This window comes from Parasteatoda tepidariorum, chromosome 1 (assembly GCF_043381705.1).
Source record: "Parasteatoda tepidariorum isolate YZ-2023 chromosome 1, CAS_Ptep_4.0, whole genome shotgun sequence".
Taxonomy (NCBI): domain Eukaryota; kingdom Metazoa; phylum Arthropoda; class Arachnida; order Araneae; family Theridiidae; genus Parasteatoda; species Parasteatoda tepidariorum.
The window spans coordinates 46,980,584-47,002,569 of record NC_092204.1 but is presented as its reverse complement, the minus strand read 5'-3'; the positions used below and the strand labels follow the sequence as shown (position 1 = coordinate 47,002,569).

Here is a 21,986-nt window from a genome sequence, read left to right as displayed (position 1 = left end):
CTCATTGTCTTTCTGTCTTAAAAGCTGATATTTTTCAATAAGATAAAGATTATTTTCTTAACAAAACATATAATCATTACATATTTAGGTAAACTAGTTTTAGAAATACAGCAATCGTAAATGGAATGAACTGATATTTGCTTTTAAAAAAAAATCAATAGTACTTAAAAAAATAGTAAGAACAGAAATACAAACTGAGTGAAATAAGAAGAAATAGGTCAGTAACATTACTCGTTAACGAATTATAACGTAATTTTTCGTCTTTAGAACAGTTCTAAATGGAAATGATTTTTATTTCTATAAAACTAAATAGTTGAACTTTTTTTAAAAATTTCAAATTGCTTGCTTGTATGTATATTTGGCCACATCTAATCTATCTTTTTTCTTTGTTTTTTATTTTTTGGGACTCAAGTACGAGTTTATAAGATAAATGTACTATATAGAGATGTAAATAAAATTTCTAACAACATTATCCGAATAGTTATTCTTTAAAAAAAAGTGAAGAAAAAAACCCGAAAATAGCTTAATCGAAAAAGCATTAACATTGCAATAACTTTCGAACAATTTGAAACTTTGAAAAAAAAATCGTAATGCATTCGTCATTTTAAAAAGCTTTGCCAACAAGTCATATTTCAGCGTTGTAGTTTTAATTTTGCAACTGTCGAGAGTCTTGCTTGTGATTTCCTACAAAACGTTTAAAAGTTCTTTAAAAGATTCTTGAGCTAATTATCAATCGATTTTTATTTTTAGTTTCATCTTATCCCAGTACATTCAATATACACCTTCGTATTTTTATGTTTCTAAATCCTATTGTTTTTGCACAACAAATACAACGTTAAGTTGAATACTCAAAACAGCAGCTGTGGAGTCAGTTATGATTTTATTCTAGTAGATTAAAAAAAATATTGTTTATTATCATTTTGTTTCCATGAAAATTTTGAATTCTTCTAAGATTTATCCCATATCTAAACAATTTCGTGAAAATTATATTACTAATACTTCCGTAAAATACATGAATCATTGGTGTAGATTCGTTAGTAATTATCCAAAAGTTGAATCTGAGGCAAAATAATGTTCATTTCTTGATTATAATGCCAGTGTTTTTTTGTATTAGTAAATACTCAATTAATGACCATAAAGCATAATTATATAAACCATATTTTATTATTGTAAACAGATAAACATATATACCAATCTGTCGTTTAAAAAATTATTTTAAACAGTTGTTATGCTCCAACCTTTTTTGGCTTGTTGAGAATTGGGATCCATTTCAGTGTTTGTAGAATCTTTTTCCCCACCTGGCACAATCGGAGTTGCAACTTGAAGTCCAAGGGCATCCTTCTTTTTTTGAGTTGGATCAGTAGCTACAATAGGCTCATCTCCAATATCAGGAATTTTGAGGATCACAGGTTTTTTAGTGACTGAAATCTTATGTGAGGGGGATTTTTCCTGAGAGGATAATTTATTGGGATCTTGAGTTTCGGAGCTAGTGACATAGGCAAAATCCTTCTTTTCAGTGACCTTCCCATTGTTCAACTCAATGTAAGAGCTTTGAAAACCCGCAGATGATGGATTGGGGTGAAATGTGGAATATGAGCTAGTCCTCAGCGATTCACTGGCTAAGGGACATTGATCAGGACCTGTAATTTTTTTGGTACTGATAATGCACTGTTCACCGATGTCACCACTACCTACAAAGGTGGTCAAGCAGGGATTCATTAAAACTTGCTGACTTGATGTATTGATTGCAAAATATGCTTGCTTTGTTGGCTCGAGTATATCTGGAGGTGTATCTTTCATGATTCCCAACTCATAAAACTGTTTTTGACTCTCTTGGCCATCAGGTTCCATTTCTTGAACGTCTTTGATATGGAATTGGCTACTTCGAGGGCTATCATCCAGTTGCTGTAGCTCAAATGCTGGTGAGAGAGGATCATCAGGAGCATTTTTTGCTACCCAAAGAGGATCGTTAGGATCGATATTGGCATCAATCAACTCTGTCGCTGTTACATCTTTCGATTTGGATACAATGAGTGGAGATCTCTGTTGATGGACTGTGAAATCACGCACTATGGATGCGGCGGCAGATTTCTCAACCAGCAGATGATCCACTTCTTTCCACTCGATATCTTCAGAGCCCATCTGAAAGCGCAGTTTCCTCAGTTTTTCCATCCGCACATCTACTTCAATTGTGTCTGGCATTTTGCTGCAGAATGAGTCACTCACAATTTCCGGTTTCAAGAAACCTATTTTTTGAAAAAATTAAAATGTTTTATTAGTTTCTACGAGCATACTTTTATAAATAATAGAATGAATGAAATTATTTTCAAAACAAAATCACGATGTTATTTCGAACTCAACTCAGCAATAATCTCTACAAAATACTAATTAGGGAATCTCAAAAGTAGAAAATCAGCAAAGAATATTTTTCTGCAATGTAGATACTTATTGCACATGATTGCTCACAATTTCAATAATAGATTCAATTTTTTCTCAGTTAATATGGTTTGATTTATATGAAGGGAGCAATGTTTTCGATAAGATTGTAGGAACAACCCAAAATTACATAGCATTGAAGAGCTGAAAAAACAGTTCTAACGAGATAGGAGAATTTTAAGGGATATCTCGTAGGTGTTAGGATGGAAAATATGAATTCTTCCTGATCTTCAATCTACATTTATCGATCATAAGTGCATAATATATACGTTCGAAAATAATGCTGAAAAAAACATTTAAGTACAGATATTTTTAATCAAAATGAACTACGTTTATTAAAAGCAATTATGATTTTTAATTTTTGTGATTTTTTTCCTCGTAACACAGATTACTTAAGCTATATAACTATAAATTAGTGACGAAATTTATTATCTACTGTAATGAAGAAATATGATTATAAGAATTAGTGACAAACTTTTATAGTGATGTGAAAAGTCGGTCAAAAAATACAAGATATTTGGAATAACTTATGAGAAATAACTAACAGGAATTTATTGTTTCAGACAAAAAGTTGTAAATAAAATCATAGCAAAAATCATTAATTAAAACTTACAGACAAAATCATCTCGGAGGAAAAATTTAAACTTTTAGTTTTAAAAATTTATTTTTAAAAACTTAATACAAATTGTCCATTGTTACTGACAGTTATTAAAATATCTCAGATAATTTTAGTATCAATGTTATATGAAAGGAATTTAAATAAATTTGATTCTAAAGCTTTCACAAAACGTTAAGAAAAACAATTAAAATAAGTTAAATAACCATAAAACGACGGTATTCACATGTTAACTATGATAAAAATAACTTTTTGACAATTTTCTTCCGATACAGTTAAACAACCAATTCTTTATCCGTGCTAATTAGATTCAAAGCCAATGAGAATGGAGCACAAGTTCTTCAAAATCTTCAAGTTAAGCAAAGTTATGAGGATTACGAGTTAATTTTTTTTCTCCATCATCGGATGCCGAAATAGTCTTATAGTAATAAGTAACCTAATGAAACCATTTAGTTCCTTGCAGATGGGTATATATTTAAAACGAGAGGGATAATCTTTACGCATCATGACTCGCTGATCGGTGCTTCACATTATAGTTTTTAACAACACAATATTTCCCCAATTCCTTCAAAATATGAGTTTTCAGATTAGATCACTCCTAAATTGATGACTCTGGAATTACGAAACTCTCTTTCATACATAGCTGAAAGCACCACCGGGCTGGTTAACAAGAAAAAGTCTAGTATTTCCCCTCTCTCATAATGGATAGTGCCACTAGATAAACTATTGTAATTAAGACATATTCTGTGGTTTACTTGACAAAACATCAATCAACTACAACCTGACACCAATGGACATTACCAATTGAACAGCCTAACATTACCTAACTCCAATCAAATAATATTTTCATGATTTTGAAACCATGCTTGTCGTTAATGTNAAATTGTCGATGAAATGAACCAGACCCCTAGATAAACTATTGTAATTCTATGGTTCACTTGACAAAACATTAATCAACTACAACCTAACACCAATGGACATTACCAATTGAACAGCCTAACATTACCTAACTCCAATCAAATAATATTTTCATGATTTTGAAACCATGCTTGTCGTTAATGTTTATAAGCCCGTATAGTTTTAGATCCACGTTTTTTTTTCCACATCAGTTGTAAATGGTTTCATACCGTTAAGGTTAAAAAATGTTTCTAATCGTAAACTTTACTATTACTTAGATGGGCAGAATGATATCAGTTATTGTACTCCAACTGTGTGGAAATCTAGCCTTAAAATTAAATAGGTATTAATTTAAATGCATCTTACTTTGAAATGAACCCGCTCTGCCCTTCAATCTTGGTTCCTGAAAAGAAATTACAATAAAAAGCATTCTATGCTTCATTAAAAAATAACTAGAAAAAAAAAACATTTGTCAAGAGCCTGCCATAATATTATTAATTATGTATACTTATGTATAGTCGACAAAAAAACAAATATTGTAATAACTTTTGATTTAATGATTGAATTTTCAATTCAGATATACACTTGGCTCGAGGAGCGAACCATAAAACCATAACCATAGATTTGCTGCAAAACTTCTGCAGACGTTATTTATTACAAAATCAGGCTCTGATGACGTGCTTTCGATAAATAATAATTTTTCGAGGGGTTTGAATTTTTGACTCTCAAAATATGAGGGAATTTTGCAACCATAATCTAGAAAATATGGTCCAAGACTTTGAAATAGGAAAGTGGTCGGAAGTTAAGCGATTAAAATGATTTTACATTCTTTCGAAATACTGATATTTCTTATTTCTATTACGTAGCTTTCGAGCCATGAACTATGTAGTATTTACGCCATTATATTTTTTTTTAAATGTAATGTTTTATTAATAAAATGAAAGACATGTATCAAAAATAAGATGTTTTGCATTAATTAATTAAAAAACAATTTATTTTTGGATTTAAAAGAAAGCACTTATTGACTTAATTTACTTCAGAAGGAAATCGGAAGGAAAATCTGTATAATACTTCTTTTAATATCTTCTATCCTACATAAAATATTGAAGTTTTGAAAGATTTGATGGCATCATTTATAACTCGGATGCATTTATTATTTTTATTGTGTACTTTTATTCTATAATTTTCACACTAACGAGCATACATTATAAGTTAAACACCTGTTTCTAGATAGTATATTAACATGACAAAATTTTGTAAGTGTGCTTCAAATAATTAGATTTGATCACTTTTTAATCCTTATTTCTTTAATTTTTAATCAAAATTGTTAACCGTGAGTGTTATCAAATATTTTTTTAAAAATTAAATTAAAGAAAAAAATTAACTTAAATAAAATGAAGCATGTAATAGTTTCAATATATGAGTAACCTCGTGTGTAAGGCTTAGTGGAAACTACTTATACCGTGGATATATATTTTATCTTAAACTTATTGCAAGACCATACGTAATTTTTTTATTAGTTGTAATTAGTTAAAGTGTGTCTATCACTCCTGTGTAATAAAGGTCATTATTAGTTAAATAATTACTAAGCCATTCTGACAAATGTAATGAAATATTTAGAACATATTATCTATATTTACCTGTTTTTCATCTTCATCTTCAATCGAATTACCAGATGAGCATAATGAATGAGCCTAAATAAAAGAAAATGCAGCTTTATTCAATACTAGAAAAAAACTTTAAACCTTTTTCTTTTTTTAAATCTCATTCCCATCCATGCAGCAAAACATGAAATGCAGCAAAATATTCAAATGTGGTGAGTTTAGCTCGAAGAATATTTAAGGATACAAAAACGGATGGGCAAAAATTAGATATCAGTGCATTAGATAAAATACAATGTAAAAAATTTCCAGTACAAATTACTGGCACCATGTTTTCATCATCATCCGTAAAATCCATGTTTACCGCAGAATTTTGTTTAGCAGTAATAATTATTTAACTACAATGAAACACCGATTTTATAATAAATATTACTGTAAAAATGAAGGTGCATCAGATATTTTGCTGAGTGAAATTTTTCTGTAAAAATGGATTTTATTATGGTAAAAAGTAAAGTATTTTTCCTCAAAATGAACCGGAAACTCGTATTTTCATTTTTACCGTATTTTCATTTGGAATTTTTTACAGTGTATTTGACACCCTTAGGAAACTCATGGGAAACATAATTAAATACCATACCTCTGAACCTTCTCGATGCTGTTATTTTGCAAGTATGTCGCCTTGAGTTTAAATCATTTATTAAGAATTCGATTGATTGGATTGATTGGATTGACATGGTGAATTGTGTAATGCTGATTTCGGAAGCTTTGACTGTTGCTTCAATATTTTTAGAGCATTCTCATTGAGGCTTATGTCATTTGAATTTTCAGATCTAACGAGGTCCAAATGGGATGTGTGAGCATTCGTGATACCCAGTCATATGTCCTTCCCTGCCCTATATATTTATTTTACTGTTATCATCTAAAAAGTTAACAACGGCATATCATTCCTCATCATTATGACGTTATTGACAGAAAGGCAATACCTAATAATACGATATGCTAAATTAAATATCCTGGTTTATTTTTGTAGCTGCCTCAGTAAGCTGCACCAATCCTCATAGAATAAAGGAATATGATAAAAGGAAAAGCAGGGTATTATGTTTTTTTTTTCTATTATTTTTTATGATTCCTATAGGCTGGCTAATTATTTGTTCCATGATTTCATTTCACAGACATATATTGGTGAAAAATATAAAAATTTAGAAGTATAAATTATTTGAAGAAATTTAATTGTTAAAATGAATTTTAAAAAATTACGCTGACATACGCCCACTCTTACAGTTAATATCTGTAGCGTTCCATAAAGCTGAATGTTTATAGTAAAAGTATTTTAAGCAATTTTAAAAAAATGTCTTGATATACAGATATCTTCGAAGTAAAGCAATAAAAACAGGGTAAAACAATCTTGTTCGCAAAATACAGTTGGTAAAAAAGTAAATTATTTTAATTATAATGTAAAACGTACGTTTTCACTGCAAATTGTATAGCAAAGGAAGACCATAAGACCCTGGAATAGAGAAAACAAAAGGGTTAATGAAAGATTAAACAAAGTGAAGTTTATTTCAAATTTGTCATTTTATATAAATAAATATGTAGAAAAATATCAATGAAATATTTTATCAGCTCACCAAAACTCCAGAAGCGGAAGAAAAAATAAATTTATAAAGTTCATCATCAAAATTGATATACATGAAGCTAGAGGCCGACACCATCAGTAGGAATAATATGATAATTAAAGATCTGTTGAGCAAACGGGACCTAAAAAACAATAAAAACCACTCGCTCATGTAAAACAGACAACTTTTAAAAGATATTGTTTGAAAAAATATTATGATTGTTAGAAGAATGAAAATATTATATTTAACTATGCAATTATTTATGATGTCAAATCAGCCAATTTTACAGACCTCAGTGGATGAATAAACGAAGTTTGATTGAGTAATTTTGGATAAAATAAAAAAAATCCAAATATATTTCGATCAAACTGTCAAGACATCAGCTTAGAATTTCTCTCCTGACGGTCGCAAATTAAATTGCAAAAACGGCAAACGCTACGACGCGAACAGTGTAAATGTGATTTAGAGTCTTATTGATTCCACTAATTGTAAGCTATAAAAGTGAAAGAGAAAAAAAACGCAATCTTTAATTTTTATTATCAACGGATACATTTCAATGATAATTTACCTAAATTCATACAAAAAAATAATTTAGAATCTTTATCCACTCAGATTATCAACTATGTAAAAAGAGTAGTTAAAGTTAATATAATGGATATTTTATGTATTAGCAATTATCTATCAGCAGTTTCAATCTATTTTATTAGATCCGGAAAGAATAACAGAATTTTAATATATTTCTACGTAATTCAAATTCACGGAAATATTTTCAAAATAACTATTTAGATGTATTCATAAATTTGTTATACATTCCTGTATGTAACCAAGCTGAAATTTGAAAACGAGTTTCCCTCTTGTACAAAGTCTATCTTCTATCAACAGGTACAAAGTTTTAAGATATAATTGATCAAAAAAATATAACCGTATGGTAAGGAACTTAAATGTATTGATGGAAAAAAACTAATCTAAAGTAAAAAAAAATATATATATCACGAAAATTAGGTTGTAGGCAAAAACTGATTGAAGAGAAATCTAAAAATAGTCTGTTTACCTGTTAACAGTTTTTGAATGTTTTGTGGGCTCCAATTTTCTATACATTTTAAGCTCTGTTTTCACCGTCATCACTAACATGATTTGTAACTGAAAATAAATAAATAATATGAAGTTCAGTAAATTAATTAATTAGACCACTTTATAATAACGCAATTTACGAGTAAAGTTAAATATGCACATGCAAAGTACAAGAAAATAATTATGCATATAACCAAGAGTTTAGTGAAAATAATAAGAAAATTGACGTAATATATCATTTTTTTTTGTCAAACTAATGTATTTGAAAAAGACTGGCCATATAGAATCAATGAATACAAATGGAAAGCTTACACAAAAATACAATTTATGAAAAAACACCTTTTTACTTACCACTGTAATTATAATGACAGATATGGAATAAGCATAAAAATAATTTGTCTCCAGTTGAATCCACCAGCTAAAAACATAATTGCGCATTTAAAGATGAGTTTTTTACATAAAAAATATTTTAAATCATTTGAAAAAAAATTACTAATTGGAAATGTACTGCAATAATGTATGTACCTATTTAATCTAAATCCCTCGGGAACCTGAGCTGCAAGAGTGGCTCCAACAACTATCATCGGAATGGCTAAAATTAAAGTAAAATAATTAGGACAAATCTACTTAAATGACAGAATTAAAAATAAAACATAGCATATTTATTTTATAGTCATGGCTTTTGCTAAATTTATAGTAGCATATTTATTTTTGCTGAATTTTAATTTGAAGATTCGATTAGTTGAGATAGCTCTCATCACATTTTGCACAGAGTAATAAGTAATTTTATGTAGGAACTATAATACTCTCTGAAGTGAAACTCTCACATATGGAGATTCAGCAATCCTGGAGCTTTATTTATTTCATTGGAAGCGATATTTAATTTGGAGAATATTTTCGTCACGAAATCACGTGATTTGTAGCAAAACGCGAACTCTCAAATATATGACGAATACGTTTCCTAAATTCTAAACCTTGTAGGGGCAGAGTTATCGACCATGCCAATCTTCATCTATCAAAAGGTACCCCGTGATTGAATCAAGTTAGCATGTATTATATACCAGTGAATTGATGTTTAATAATCGTAATGGTAGTTACGCCACACTACTCCCACACCAGAATTTTATCAGGGATAGAATTTGATGAACGGTTTCCACTTAATTGCTGTACTTGTGAATAGGACTGGGCTATAAATCGATGTATCGAGACATATCGATTTAACGCATATATCGGCAAGACGATACAGCGACTTTCATTCAAGGCGATGCATCAGAAATCTGATTTAACGAGCGCAAAACGATATAGCGATATAAGACACGCAAGGATATAGGATAACGATATAGCGATATAAGACTCTTCTCTTACGTTCCGATGTCGACTCGCGCTGTGGAAGACGATGTTCGTTTCGTTATGTTGAAATGGCCTTGATTGGTGAGTTGTAGAATCAGAATCAGAGTTTTGAGAACACATATCGTTATACCGCATGTTCCTTTTCGCATCTCTTAGCTTTTTTTTTCTTGTCGCGACTTTTCTTGTAGATTATTTTCAGTGGGACTAACTTCGTGATCGCCGATGTTACCTTGTTCTGAAGGCAATCTATTATTGAAAAGAATATATAAAGAAGAGTTTCTTCATTAATAAAATAAGTTTTTTTTTAAAAAAACTTCTTTTTATTTTTAAATGTGAAAATTATCGGCAATCTAATTTAGGCGCCCATAAAGAATTGAATTTGTTAGGTTATTTTTTTACTTTCTTTTAATTTATTAAAAACTTTTTGGATGAAACTTCTAATAATTTAATGAGTTTTTATTACTGATTTTAAATTTATAAATCTTGTTGTTTTTATTTTTAGAAATAAAGTTAAAACAAAATTTATTTTTGTCATTTGGATTTGGACATAAGTCAATCAACTTTGTTTATACAAAAAAATTTGAAAGGTTTGCGTATTTTATTCATTTTTTAAAAATCATTTAGCACTTCGTTTTATTAGAGAGTATAATAAATTTTTTTTTAAAACTATTCCTGTCATATTATTTGTTAATTAGCTAAATATATTATCGAATATCACTTTTTTTTATTTTTAAGAAATTAAATCTTACTTTGTTTTTCGTTCATAATTCGGTCATTATTTAATTTAATTTATTATTTATCTGAAACGATAAGGTCCCGCAGTGGACTGATCGTAAAGACACGGTTCCCTGCAGATCACCGAAGTCAAGCTGCGGTCAGTGTGCGGGTGAGTGACCACTTGGATCAGTCTGCGTAGGGACCGAGGGTGTGCGGNCAAGTTAGCATGTGTTATATACCAGTGAATTGATGTTTAATAATCGTAGTGGTAGTTACGCCACAACCTCATAGTTTCTTTATTAGGATGACGAAAATAGAACAATAACTAGGCAATTGAAAATAAGGTGACGAAACAAACCGACTGGAATATGGGAAGTCAACGCTTCCTAGCAGAAAGATCTCGGGATCGAATCCCGCTTTGAACTTATTGGGTGTAATTTTTCTCTCTGTTCTGTTTGTCCATCTTGTGTCGATAGTGTGACATTGATCCGCCTAAATGGTGCCCAAGATAAAATGATAATTAGAAAAGTTATTTTTAGGCACTTCAAATTTCATTTCATCTTTTTTTTTTGCAAAAAATAGAATGACGAAATATTTCCTTAATTTTGTTGAAATTCATTTCCGAAATTCAATAACGGCGAAAGTGATATTTGATTGTCCATTACATTATAATATTAGTTATTAATGCAACATTTTTAATTAACATTAAAATATGCAAGTTGTGGGAAATTTCCCTTCTTACCCCAACCCATAGTTGCAAGTTTGAGCTCAGGATAGCGCACTCCTTTCATTTCGACGAATTCCATGTAGACTGTAAGGCCAATACATAGTTGCATAGAGAAAGCAGCAAGCAAGAAAAACTGAATCAGGGAAATGACGTATGGGTAGTAGTCCTGAAAAGATATAATTAATTCGTTGAAAATAATACCTTTAATAGTAATGAATTTTACAATCTCTTTTCAAATAAATGGATTAATTTTCTAAATTTTGCAACACTCATTCGATAACATTTCTTAACGTTCCGTTTAGAAATGGAAAAAAAAACCTCATGACCGCATTAAAAATATAATGTTAATAGATTGATAAGGAAAAGTGTAGAATAATAATATTTTTATTTGGTAAAAAATGACTTTGAAGTGTCCAATTTCATTGCGGAATAACACGAACAAACCTTTTATGACTTTTGAAATGCTTCTAAGTTCATATATAAATCTCCAGTCATCTTTCTTAACTCAATCAAAAAATATCCATATTTTGTGACACATTCGTATAGATAAAATAAGTCAGGTAGCTGAAAAATCATATAAAAAACTTTTTTTTTCTTCAATTTTAAGACGAAAATAAAGTTTTCTGAGCCCAATACGATATTCTCTAAAGTTTTATTTTCCCTAAATATTGGGCCTTGTCATAGAATTTTAAACTTTCATGACAAAAATGGCTGTTAGCAATTCACATAGAAGTATTTATTAGTAATTTTTAAATCTATTATACCTTTAATTTATTCTAAAACATATTGTGATAAAACTAAAACAAATAATAAAAATGAAATAATTTTACCTTAGACAAAGATTCATGAAGAGCTTTGAGAAATGTACCGTAGGCACCTATTAGTGCTATACAGACTTGTAATTTCAATGCTGTTATAGCACCGCGAATTTTTCTGGAAGAAATAAGAATGTTGAGAATTAATTCAAAATTTCATAGTAGAAAACATTCAGTATCAATAGAAGAAATTATAAATAATAAAACCCTACTTCCATAATACTAGAAGGATGAAAAACGTTAGGAAAACGAAGAAGGCACATAATGCACAGCCAATTCCAGCGATTACTTCGAAGCCATCCTGGAACTGCAAATCATCCTGTAAAAAAATATTATTTTAATTGCAATTTAATACTATATTTCCCCTTGGAGCACTCTTTCAAAGTTTATTTCACCAGTTACTTCATTGTTTGCTATCAGGAGAGCTTTGTCAGTAAAATCACTTCAGTACAGTAATTAAAAAAAATATTTTTCAATTAAAGTCTATTACTGACGAGGGTCAATAAAATTTTGAAGGTTAAATATTGTATGTATGTTTAGTTAGCAATTAATAAGAGCACAATTGTATTTTTCGTGATATAAGTACAAGGAAAAGAAAATTCTTGAAAAATTACCGTGTGTGGTATTGACAATTTTGTTTATATTTAATTGTGGAAATAAACCCAAAATATGCTGCATTAAACCATTCTTCTGTCAAATCTTTCATTCATATAGTAACGGTTTGCAGGAAATTCTGACTTCCAAATTAAAGTTCTCCTTACCACACGTTTAATTAAAAACACATTCCTGGAAAATAAATTTAACCGAATAAATGGATTTTATTCCATACTATAATCATGAAAAAATTACCAAATTCTATCACACATCATAAAACCAAATTGTATTTTTAGTTCTCCCAAAATCATTATTAAAGAGCTTTGGTAAAAAGTACCGAGCTTTTTGCGTTCCCAAAGTGTCAGAAAGAGCTAGCACGGTAAATTTTACCACAATCTGGTAGTTTTAACTATTTGTTTTTCAGTGTAACACTGTAGTTACATTTTTATTGGCGAATTTGTGCTTGGGAGAGCATTCTTCAAGATTTTAACAGTTACTACATTATTTGTGATCAGGAAAGCTTTGTTTTAAAAATCTTTCGCTCATATTTTCAGAAATAAAAAAAGATCTTTTAATTATTTTTGCAATCAAATTGTTTGAAAAAAATTATTATTATTTTAATATTAAACATGCAATTTTATTTTTTACAGCTTATTGTGTTGGTAATTATCAAATTGTATTTCTGAAGTAAAGTAATGGGGAGCGTTTTTACATAATTGGATTTTTTCTATACAAACATTATATTTTATTACGATTGGAGATTTATTACTTTTATTTTAAAGGATAGGAATGCATATGAAGTTAACAGAACAGAGTAATTAAGGAGCTTTCCTTTATAATTTGATTTATAATTAATAAGGCTTAACACTGAATTTCAGTTTGAAATTTATTTATTATTTATTTTTTATGTTAAAAATGACTTACTGGCTGTGCATAAGTAGTGAGCAGAACTGCATATGTTCCTACATGATTGCATTGGCAAAGTGAATAATTTCCAGTTTGAATTGGCTGACAACCTTCCATTGAAAATTGAACATTTCTGAAAAATATAAAGATTCTGGTATACCATTATAAAAAGTATGTATTTCTCAAAATAAAGATTAAAACTTATTAATTATCTTTAAACACAATGGATTCTTTGAGATGAATTACTTTACTTGCGGCAAAGACATCGTTCATTGCAAACATTAAAAGACTAAGCAAATGTCCTTAGAATTGCAATACCGTTTGAACTTAATAAGTTTAATAAATCTAGAAATCTAAATTTCAAATGTGATAAATCCTTTTGGAGTAATTTAAAATTTGCCCGGAATTTGGAAAAACAGACTCAAACTAAGTTTTTCTACCTAGTGGTGCCTAAAAGTAATTGTATCAGTAAAGCATAATTTCCTACAGCTTTAAGAATATTTTAAATTTAGCATTTAATTGCTTCGCAGTTTTCATTAAATATAGAAGTAAAAAGCACAATTCGACAATTCAGCGTATCAAACTGCCTTTGCCCATACATAATTTCTTTTTGGGTGCTATTTATTTAGTTACTTACTTATTGATGAAAATTATTAATTATTTTTTTTTAAATATTCAATTTATACACATTGAAAATATAAAACAGAGGTGCTAGAAAAAATCCTAATTTCGTTTAATGCAGTTGGAAATCGATCGGAAGATTTATTCAAAACGGAGTATTGAGTTTGAAAAAGTAGTATTTACAAAATTTCTAATTATCCTTACTAACTTACTTAAGTTTTATTAATGCATAATTTTTTGTAACTATAAATAAAGAAAAAAACTTAAGATGCTGGTACAAGTGTCGAATAAACGAATGATTAAAAAAACAAAAAATTTTGTCAAATTCATTGCATTTTGAAACTAATAATCTGCCCGTCAATTTTGTAATAAAGGTTACAAAAAAAATTATGCTTTACCATTCTTTATGGTATTATGAATTCTCGAATGGAAAGTTAATTTTCATGAAATTTTATAAATTATATTTTAATTTAAAAAATTAAGTTTATAAATTACTAGTTTAAATTTATTTTATTAAAATTATATGTTTTTTTAAATTTCTTAAATTGAAAATTGTAATACTGCTCTTTTTACTACACAGTAAAATATGCCAAATCACACCGAAAATATTAAAATTTAATTACGTAAATAATACTTCTGAATTTTTATTTGTTTTACTAAACTCAGTAAAATGATTTTATTGCTTTATTTCTTTTTAGAAATTAAACGAAATTTCAATAAAGCTTTTTTTTAATTTTTTCTAAACATCTCATAAACATCTGTATCACCACAGCAATTATCAAAACTTAATTATGTAAGTAATGTTTATTAATTTTAATTCATTTCACTGGAATAAAAAAAATTCCGTTTTTAATAGTTTTTAGGGGAAAAAATTAATTGAAATACAGTTACCCTTACCCCTGAGAAAAATCTGCAACACCACAGGAAATATTCCACATAATTTGTCGATTCTGAAAAAAGTAAATGAATTTTTAGCATATTATGATCTAATTCAATTAACATTTTTAAAAAAATAATTAGCATCTTATGATATATTTTAATTTAATTTTAACATATTGTAATAGTTTTTAATATATTTTGAAACTTTTCCCTCGTATGAAAGATGCAACAATTTATATTAAATAGAATGGTTTCTCAAAAGTATGGAAACTCTCAAATATCTTGAAAAATGCGCATAGAATCAAAGAGCTGAAAATACGCAATAATATTTTAAGTAATATGTTCGGTAATATTTTAATAATATCCATATAATGATACCAAACTGTACCGCTTCAATGGGTATAAAATTTAAAATCAGACGTATAATCCATATTTTTTCGTTCTGGTGTGTATTTCGCGGTGTATCTCAACATTTTTCGAAATTTCGCGGAAAAAATGGTTAAACAACAATAAGTTTAATTGTTATTTTACTATATTCAAGCAAAGAGTCATGGTGGCTCAGAGGATCAAGCTTTCGCCTTTCAATGAGATGAACCGGAAACGAATTCCTGCGTTGGCTGGCCGATACGAATTCCGCATCTGACTCGCACCTACCACAGTGCTGACGTTAAATACCATCAGTGGTAGATGGATCATGGGTTAGAGTGACCTTCCCGTCAGGCTAAGCACGGGAGGATTTTGTGATATTCCTCTCCATGTAACGTAAATGCGGGTTATTTCCATCGAAAAGTCTTCTACGAAGGCAAATTTCTCTCAATACTTGATCCAAGGCTTCCCTTGTCTAGTTGATTGGTTTTAAAATTACAAATCTGCGGGGTTGAACATTAGAAGTCATAAACCAAATATTGAGTAGGCTGTTAAACGACGATTTTAAAATAAAATATATTCAAACAAAACAATCAAATAACCATAAATACGATGGTATTCAAACTGTCAAGTGTGAGGAAAACCGCTAATTAACTGCTTTCTCGCTTAGTTACTAATTAACTGCTATCAAGCCACTTAGTTACTCGCCTCTAGGTACCGAGAAGGCTAATCTGCCAATCTCAAGACCAACAGAACGGGAGCTCGAGTGTCAGCATTTACGACAGTGTATACTCTTGATAAACCACAACCTATCTCCAAAGCCCATTACCTATTACCTAACGAAAAGCATAACTCTAATGAGCGATTAAAGTTTTTATAGTTTTCAAGCCATGCTAGTTGTAAATGGTTAAAAAAAGTACAGTTTTGTTTACATAGTTTCTTAACCATACTAATTGTAAACGGTTTAAAAACCGCAAAGGTAAGAATGTTCTTTACCGTAAACGTTACGGTTAATTGAATGAACAGACTACTACCGGTTATTCTGCTATAATTTTAGAATGAAACTTCCAACAGTAATTTCATTTTTGTAAACTAGTGTGTCAACTGTAAAGTAACAAAGGTCATAGGCAGAATGGAATAAAGATGAAACCAGAGTGCTTTTCTCGGGAGAATCAAATTTTCAAAGAAACGCGAAAAAAATAGGGTTTCTTCTATCAGATCTTGAAAGTTTATTCCCTGTTCCACCCGCAGTGTGTGATATTGTGGGTAGAGTTTGGTATCATAAAATTGATACTTTAAAAATATATTTCCTTTTTATATGATAAGTCGTTTTCTTCGATGCGTATTTCCTGAGATATCAGACCCTTTTCCTATGAAACCTTTGTATGGGCACTTTTCGTTCCTTTATAAGTACATAAATTTTCAAAATTACATTATTTAAATCACAAAATAAAAATGGAAGACTGTATCTGATGTAACAAATTGTAATTGATAATAAGTGAAATTTAGCAAACATTACATTGTTATAATTTCCATTCTAAAATTATACCAAAATAACCACCAGCAGTTTGTCCATCCAATTAACCCTAAAGTTTACGGTAAAGAACTTTTTTTACTTTCATGGTTTTGAAATCGTTTTCAACTAGTATGGTTATGAAATCACGAATACGAAACTCTATAGCTTTTTAACCAATTTCAACTGGCATAGTTTCATAACCGTAAAAAAGAAATTTAGCTTGACATTGGGGATTGGAGTTAGGTTGGAATTTATCAAAAAGAAATATTGTGGTGTCAATGTTTAGACTCAAATGCCTGTTCTTTCATTTTTAAAACTAGGAGATTAGCCCTCTTGGCTATAATATGTACGCAACTATGAGTGGCTGTATTAGGTAGGCTTAGTTAGTATGATAGAATTCTGGTTGCTTTACCGCATTAGGTGAAAGCTAATAAATGGTTTTTCTCACAGTTAACAGTTTGAATATCATCTTATTTATGGTAAATTGACTTTTTTGAATATGGTAAAAAATAACAATTAAATAAATTGTTATTTAACCATTTTTTTCCAAACAAATTCTGCCAATTTAACTGCGATGATAACAAATGTTGATAACTTAAACAATTAATAGTTTTATTTTGGAATTGAAACAGTGTTTCATCCATAATGATTTTAAATATATACTCTTATCACTGATTAGCTACAATTTGTAATTGGAGGCATTTAAACTAACTAATTTTACATAGAACAGTTACTTTAATAAAATTAAGATAAACTCAGACATTCGAGAATGTTATAAAGAAAAACTAACCACAGTGTGATTCAAATGTGCAAGACGAGCTTTAACTTTGAGACGAGATGCTCGTGAGCCAACTCTCCTTTGACCAGTTTGCATTGCCACGGCTACAATTCTAGAGTGCAACTGATATTCCATGTCAAGACCTCTGTGCAAAATAGAGCCATACCCATATCTGAATCGATGAAGAAAGAAACAATAAAAGTAGATTTTACACCAAGATATACTAAATCAAACTATGTTTTCCGTGGTAGTTCGCATTGTGATTTAGTTCTAACGTACATCATACTTTATTTTAACACTTCTTAACATTTTAACGAATGCAGAGGTTCCACTTTTAATTTAAACCCTTCAATTTTAAAGTAAAAACACAATTAATTGAATTAGAGTTAAGTTGGATTGGAAGAATGAAATAAAGTAGAAATCAACATCTGAACCTTACTATTCCTGGTTAGAAAGTAATTTTTCGCTTATTACTGCTTATCTGATTAGTATATCTAAGGTTGCTGATGATACGTTTTCATTGTTGTTTACACTTTTTTTTAACATTACTAACTTGTTTTTGATTTTGCTTATTTTGTTAGCTGATTTCAGCTTATAGTCATGGATGTGGATTAAAACTTATTATGATCCATTTGACTTTTATTCATTTGGTTCTGATAGATTTAAAGAAAAAATTCATAAAAGAAGATTATGCAATCAATCATCAATTTGTGAATTATTAAATACAATATAGAAAAATTTCTTATACAAAAATATAAATGTAAAAAAAAGCATTTTTTTAAAAAATAAATAAATTTGCAATTGATTTTTTTTTGCATCAAAAACTAAATATTATGAAAATAGTACTATCAGAAAACTGGGTGGAAATATATACTTTAAAAATAACTTCATTAAGAGAAGAAAAAAAAGTTGACAAGTGTTATGAACGCTCTGACACGGCACTCAGGGTCTAAACCAGTAAAACACGAATGTAGAAGAAATAACTTTTAGAATATTTCCGAATTTCAATCATGTCGACTTTTTCACGTTTTTTTTTAATGAAATTAATGAAGTTTTTGTTATCGAAATTTCAGTAGTATTATATTCATATATAGTTATAATATTTGTTTAAAATTTCTTCTAATTAACAATATTTTATTTCTTCTTATATGTATAAATGCTGGAACAAAATATTTTTTAACGTGCTATATCATAATTAGTATAAACAATAATGTCATTAAAATAAAGTTAATATTCTTACTTACCCATATTGTGCCAAAAATCTTTGAGGTAAAAAAGCTGAGAAATTTTTGTAAAATACAACTGCCATGCTGATAGAATCATTTACTGGAAAAAATAACAAGAAACGCATACTTAATCAGCAAATAAATATTTAAGACTTGTGTTGACAAAAAAAGAGTATATTTAAAAGTCTACAAAGATTATAAAATTGTATCAATATAATATTGGTATTCACCCAAAGCATTGCAATTTATCCGATTTTTTTCATACTTAGTTATTAAACCCTATTTATCAAGTTACCCCAATTATGAATTCTTAAAATGTTTTTTTTTAACTTTGAACGTAATAAAAGCAGAATTAGTTACTTTAGTTTTGGAAATATTGGCTCTGAATTTTTAAATTATAACTCTGTTTAAAAGTTATATGATGTTAGTATTAACATTGTTAAAATATCGATTGTAAGTGCTTAATCTTTTTTCGATTTATATGTTTTTAAACTAAGAAAAATCAACATACAATTCAAACAATAAACTTACGCTGGAACCTTAAAATGCAATCATTAATATTTTTTTTTATTTGTTGACCGTTAAAAGAACTTACGATCTTGAAAGTTCTCTGCAATCCAAGTATTGAAGTCTAGTTCTACAGAATCAGTTAGCCACGTTGGTTGCGAGGCTTCTTTCACTTCTCTGGTAGACTTTCTACTTGGGAATCTTAGTATACGCTGACCTTCATTTTGTACCTGACCCACTTCGAGTACTGAAAAATAAATAAAAAAATATTGCTAATTAAATTTGTAAGGCTGTTTTCAGTTTTTAATATTAAATTATCCTATTGTGATACAACAACAAAAGAAAGCAAACGGTGCTTAAATAAATAAATAAATATTCCTTCAGATCCACAAGTTAAACTTTTTTTCATTTATAAATTACTTTTGCAATAATTATTAATAATTTTAAATCAATACAATATTAACATTTAAGAAATAAGTTAAAAGTTTGTTTTTCAAAAATCAAATTTTAAATCCAAATGGCACTTACAATGATTAAAGGAATATTCAAATTTTTTTTTCGGAAGATCATATGAATTACTAAACAAAACATGCAATATTTTTAAAACTAGCAAAGCTGATAAAATAAAAAGCTAATAGAAAGTTTGATTTTATGAATTTATATACAATTGCTCATACAGTAATTGTAAATAATACGAATTTTATTTCATACTTACCCAGAGCAGATCGTTGGAACATATGAAAAGTGTCCCCTGTTACAGCTGCTCCGTGTAATAAACCATGGCTGAGGATTTGTTGATGAAGTTTAATTACGTGCTGCAAATCAAATTTTAGCCTAAATTAATAGCAGATCTACTATAATAAATTACAGTAATCTACTCATCATTTCTATAATGTACTCATTTAAAATTTAACGTACTAAATATTGTGTTTTTAAATGGCTTAAATGAAGTACTGTATCAAAACTATGTACACGAACATATAAGTACATGTTTCATTTTTACAAATAGTGCCGATCCATTTAAACCACTTTGAAGAGCTATCGTTGATTTTCTTTTTTAACTAATACGTTTCTCAGCATTTAAAGTAGAAAAATAGAAACAAATTCAATTTCTTTAATTAAAGAATAAGATTGTTTCAAAATTTATAGAATTTTCTGTTGTTGCTATTTTGTATTCTATTTTTAATAATGTATCTTATTTGTTTATTAAAGCAACTGAGTTTATTTTGAAGTGCGCTGCAAATGTATATTCATTTGCATTTGCATTAAAATTTTAAGTTTGTTATTACACAAGTAATTATATTATATATTATACATTAATTTCAGTTTCTCTATATACCCAGTAATAATATCTTTTCCCCAATATACAATTTAGTTTTTCAATATTTTTAATTTAGAAGCTTTAGACAATCAAATGTATTTTTGCTTTACTTAAATAATGCACTGAGAAATAACTAAATTTTACACAAATAAAGAAGGCAGGTTTGCTCGAAGCGCATACTTAATAAATTTCTAATTAACTTATTATATTTTCAAAACGCTTATTTGTAACTCAACTTGTCCAAATAAAACTCAAAAGCTTTAAAATTTTTGCTTACCCTTGCAGTGGTTTCACAGAAATATGATTTTGCGCATTTAAAGAAGCATGATAATTCTTCTGCAATATGATCAAAATAATTATTTAAAAGTCAGAATTGCGTTGCATAGAAAAATTTATTAGAAGTATTATGTTTATTATGTAAAGCTCTTTATATTTTTTTTAGTTGTTGATAATTTGCTGTGTGAAAGCATAAAATAAATTAAATGCAAAATATGAATAAGTTATTTTATGTTAATTAAGCAAATACAAAATTGAAAAGAAATATGCACAACATTAAAAAAAATTACGGATTTTTTACTGCAAGGGTAAGCATGAAAGTATAAATTGTATTTTTCAGAAGATTAGTTATGAAACCTAGATCTCGCATCATTTTGTAAATTCAATACAGCATTCTTATAAGAATATTTATGATATTAGCCTACTGAGTTTTTAATAAATTTAAATTATTACATAAAGAAAACAAATTGCTCCTTACTTACGGACTGCTTCTGAATCAGCTGTGGTGAATCCAAAAGGAAGGAAACGATGTCCAAAAAAATCTGAAATATTGAGGTAGAAATTTTTTTTTTACTCATTTAAGGTTGTATTCATCACATTCTTAACTACAACATAAATTTCTTATGCCAGATTGATAAAGAGCTGACCTCATTTACTGAAATAATTTACAAAGATGAAAAGTATAAACTGGGCCACACTGGGTAGAACTACCAGTTGTCTAGTTTATAGCACTCAGGGAAACTGAACTTAATTCGTCATAAAACACAAATCATTACTAAAAATGTTCGATGCAGTCAGCTTCTTCAGCCAGGCTCTTGTTTTAATTTTCATTCTCACTTTGGTTCTCCCCATCGATATTTTTAGCAATACGTTTACATATTTGTGGTGTTAGGCTTTTAAAATAACAAACACAATGACCTGTCTTGAATTTTTCAACTAGTTGTCTAAACAGATTATGTTAATCTTAAATTTCACCTAATTTGGAAAGTCTACACTAAATAGACGAATTACTTTTGAAATAAATTTCAGCAATTTAAATACACTGTAGACGGAGGAAAAAAGTTTAGTAAAGCTATTGCTCTGCATGGTAATGACATTTCTAGTAAAAAAGAAAAATCATAATTCTGTATAATAGAATCAACAGTGCATT

General features: G+C 28.8%; 1 protein-coding gene across 2 annotated transcripts in view; it reads right to left on the bottom strand.

Annotated features, from left to right (window-relative positions):
* Positions 1–1,142: 1,142 nt before the first annotated feature.
* Positions 1,143–21,986, bottom strand: part of LOC107453216 (uncharacterized) — a 134,430-nt gene continuing 113,586 nt past the window's right edge. The window contains exons 13-30 of one of the 2 annotated variants that reach the window (XM_016069948.3): positions 21,319–21,378; positions 19,955–20,054; positions 19,328–19,486; positions 18,751–18,832; positions 17,519–17,678; positions 14,865–14,917; positions 13,365–13,479; positions 12,059–12,165; positions 11,862–11,964; positions 11,047–11,197; positions 8,763–8,829; positions 8,589–8,655; positions 8,218–8,306; positions 7,179–7,308; positions 7,016–7,057; positions 5,590–5,643; positions 4,316–4,352; positions 1,143–2,246 (exon numbers count right to left, since the gene is read on the bottom strand). In XM_016069948.3, coding sequence (XP_015925434.1) covers positions 1,216–2,246; positions 4,316–4,352; positions 5,590–5,643; positions 7,016–7,057; positions 7,179–7,308; positions 8,218–8,306; positions 8,589–8,655; positions 8,763–8,829; positions 11,047–11,197; positions 11,862–11,964; positions 12,059–12,165; positions 13,365–13,479; positions 14,865–14,917; positions 17,519–17,678; positions 18,751–18,832; positions 19,328–19,486; positions 19,955–20,054; positions 21,319–21,378 — 2,607 coding nt within the window. In that variant the 3' untranslated portion in view covers positions 1,143–1,215. The remainder of the gene's footprint in view (positions 2,247–4,315; positions 4,353–5,589; positions 5,644–7,015; positions 7,058–7,178; positions 7,309–8,217; positions 8,307–8,588; positions 8,656–8,762; positions 8,830–11,046; positions 11,198–11,861; positions 11,965–12,058; positions 12,166–13,364; positions 13,480–14,864; positions 14,918–17,518; positions 17,679–18,750; positions 18,833–19,327; positions 19,487–19,954; positions 20,055–21,318; positions 21,379–21,986) is intronic. The other variant, XM_016069949.3, reaches the window with a different exon arrangement.